This window comes from Rissa tridactyla, chromosome 6, assembly GCF_028500815.1.
Source record: "Rissa tridactyla isolate bRisTri1 chromosome 6, bRisTri1.patW.cur.20221130, whole genome shotgun sequence".
Classification (NCBI taxonomy): Eukaryota; Metazoa; Chordata; class Aves; order Charadriiformes; family Laridae; genus Rissa; species Rissa tridactyla.
Window position 1 is genome coordinate 27,239,963 of NC_071471.1, and position 2,900 is coordinate 27,242,862.

General features: G+C 69.6%; 1 protein-coding gene across 1 annotated transcript; it reads right to left on the reverse strand.

Moving 5' to 3' along the window:
- Positions 1-227: 227 nt before the first annotated feature.
- Positions 228-2,423, reverse strand: FAM43A (family with sequence similarity 43 member A). Its single transcript, XM_054207378.1, has one exon. The coding sequence runs from the start codon at positions 2,177-2,179 to the stop codon at positions 1,091-1,093; it is 1,089 nt and encodes a 362-aa protein (XP_054063353.1). The 5' UTR covers positions 2,180-2,423; the 3' UTR covers positions 228-1,090.
- Positions 2,424-2,900: the final 477 nt, after the last annotated feature.

Sequence of the window (2,900 nt, forward strand, 5' to 3'; positions counted from 1 at the left end):
GGCTGCGGAGAGAAAATCTCATTCTTGCATCTTTTATAAGAGACCTTAAGTGCCCGGTGCGTTTCCCCACAGTGTGAGATTTCCAGCTGGAAATCTCAGGAATCACACTCGGTGCTTGCAAGGGCCTTTCTGCGCGGTGCCCTCCAGCAGCTACAACGCATCCCAAGGGATCTCCTGCCCCCATCTCCTTACAGGAACGCACACACACAGAGGCCAAATCGCCACAGTTTTTTTTTAAATTAACTGTCATCTTTATTTTCTTCACGTATGTGCAAACAGAGGAGATCGCAATGGTGGTGTTCTTAAAAATAACAAAATGTATTTGCATACATTTCCCTATGTACAGGTGAACAGCCACAAGTAGAGTCTTCTTTTGCACAGCAAAAGATCTAGAGCATGGAGACCGGGGACAGGACCGGGGCCCAAAAAAAGGGTCTAACTTAAAAATAATAATAATTAAAAAAAAAAAAAAATTCACAACAGTGCAAACCTCTCGGACACGACAGCACGATGGAGTGACTTTAATGTAGAAAACGGCGGGAGGGGCCCTCTCGGATGTGAGATTTCTGACTGTAAACAAGGCGCAACACCTCCCTCCCGCCGCCCTCCCCGGGGAAAGCTATTCCAGGAATTTGGCAGATCTTCAAGGGCTGAGCCGGAGGTAAACAGCCCGCGGCCGCCTCCCCTCCTCGGGACGCGGCGGGCTGGGGCCTGGCTCCGGCGGCCACCGGCACCGGGAGGGGCGGCCGCTGCCCGGGATGCTGCGGGACGCGGGGGCGCCGCAGGGAACCAGGGCTCCCGGAGGGACCGTGCACTCCCGGAGGGACCCGGTGACCCCCGGTGGGGTCGTGAGCTCCCCGGCGGGCCGGAGGGGACACGGTGCGCCGCGGGGGAACCGTGCACTCCCGGAGGGACCCGCTGCGTCCCGGCGGGACCGTGCACTCCCGGAGGGACCATGCACTCCCGGGGGGGACCCGGAGGGACCCGGTGAGTCCCGGAGGGACCGTGCGCTCCCGGAGGGACCCCGGCGCGCCCCGGCAGGGCCGTGCACGCCCGGAAGGGACCGCGCAGCCCCGGGGCGGCCGAGGGCTCAGCCGGTCTCGGGGTCGCCGGGGGGCGGCTGCTCGGCGCCGTTGCAGGGCGGGGCGGCGCCGTCCGGGCCGTTGCTCTCCAGGGAGGACTCGCTGCCCGTGCTCTCGCCGGAGAGCAGCCGGCGGACGCGGAGGTCGGCGCGCAGCGAGCGCAGGTCGTTGCCCAGGCTGAGCTCGCCCAAATCGCGGAGGAGCTGGCCCAGCTCCGGGCCCTCGCCGCGGCCGGCGCCGGCGCGCAGCAGCTCGCCCTCGGGCTCGCCCAGCGCCTCCAGGATGTCCTCGCAGTCGCAGTGCATGGCCCGCTCCTCCTGCTCCTCGCCCAGCAGGTCCTCCGTGATGGAGCCCAGCTTGGGCGCGCTGCGGCTCCGCTCCACCGGCGGCTTGTAGCAGCACTGCCCGTTGAGCAGCTTGCGCAGCGGCACCAGCGGGATGCTCTCCTCGCCCACCAGCTGCTGCTGCTGGTGCCGGGCGTCGTCCCGCTTCTTCAGCCGCCGGAACTCGGCCAGCGCCGTGGCCGAGGTCTGGTAGAGCAGCAGGGCCATGGCCTTCGCCTTCTCGGGCTTGGAGACCAGCACGGCGTGGCAGCGCAGCATCACCGCCTTGTGCTTCAGCTCGTGGCGGTAGATCCAGGCGAAGACGCGCGGTAGCCGCGGGTCGGCCACGCAGTAGGTGACCCGGTGCAGCAGGTAGAGGTGCCCGGGCCGGCGCAGCCCCTTGTCCTCGGCGTGGGCCATGCGGATGCCCTGCGCGCTGATGGTCAGCTTCATCTTGGTGCCCTGCCGGCCGGCCTCGCTCTTGCTCCAGATCTTGCAGACGGCCAGGTCAGTGCAGCCCTCTCCCTTGGACTGGATGGTGGTGGCGTTGCCCAGGTAGAGCACGGTGTACGTGGGGTCCTCGCTGGTCACGCGGAATTTCCGCCGCTTGGAGCGGAACATGCTGCCCACGCGGTGCAGGGCGCTCTCGGGGCAGGCGCGGGCCAGCGAGGTGAGGGCCGAGTAGTGGACGCTCACCGCGTACCCCTTGGGCTTGCTCTGCCGCCGCCCCTCGCCCGCCACCAGCTCCACCTTGCTCCGCTTCCAGGGCAGCATCGCCCCGCGGAGCCGCGGCTAGGCGCCGCGCCGACGGCTCCGGGCGCGGGGGGGGCATGCCACGGCGGCGGCTGGGCTGCCCGCCCGCCTCACATCCTTGCGGGCGGAGGGCCGCCGCGGCCGTAGATATAGGCGGGCGCCGGCGCTCCGCGGGCGCGGAGAGGGGGAGGCCCCCGCGCACCGAGGGCGGAGCGCCCGCTGCCCCGCGGCCCGCCGAGACGGCGGCCACGCTGCTCGCCGCCCGCCCGCCGCCGCCGCTCTGCGCCGCCCGCCGTCGCCACCCGGTCCCGGCCCCGGCCCCGCCGCGACGTGGGGCGGGCAGGGGGCGGGCACGGGGCGGTGCCAGCCCGGACGGGCGGACACCCCCCCCCCCCTCCTGCCGCTTCCCTCCCGGCTCCGCTCGTCCCGGCCCGCCGAGCGCGGCCCCCAGCGGGGGACACCGGCCGCTGCGGCACCGGGCGCAGGGGAGCGAGGAACCGGCCCGCGATTCCCCCCGTCTCTGTCCCCACGACCACGCGTGGAGGGTTGGTGTTACGGCGGGGCGGGGAGGATGGAGAGGGCAGCCGGGAGGGGTGAGGGGGGGGACGGACCGGGAACTCAAAACCTCCCAAACTGGTAAAAATCCCACGGTCGCGGCGGGGCCCCACGCTCCCGGAGTCCCCAAAGCCCAGCAGCCTTCCCGGCCTGGGCGTGCCGTGCAGGAGTCCCACTCTTGCAACAT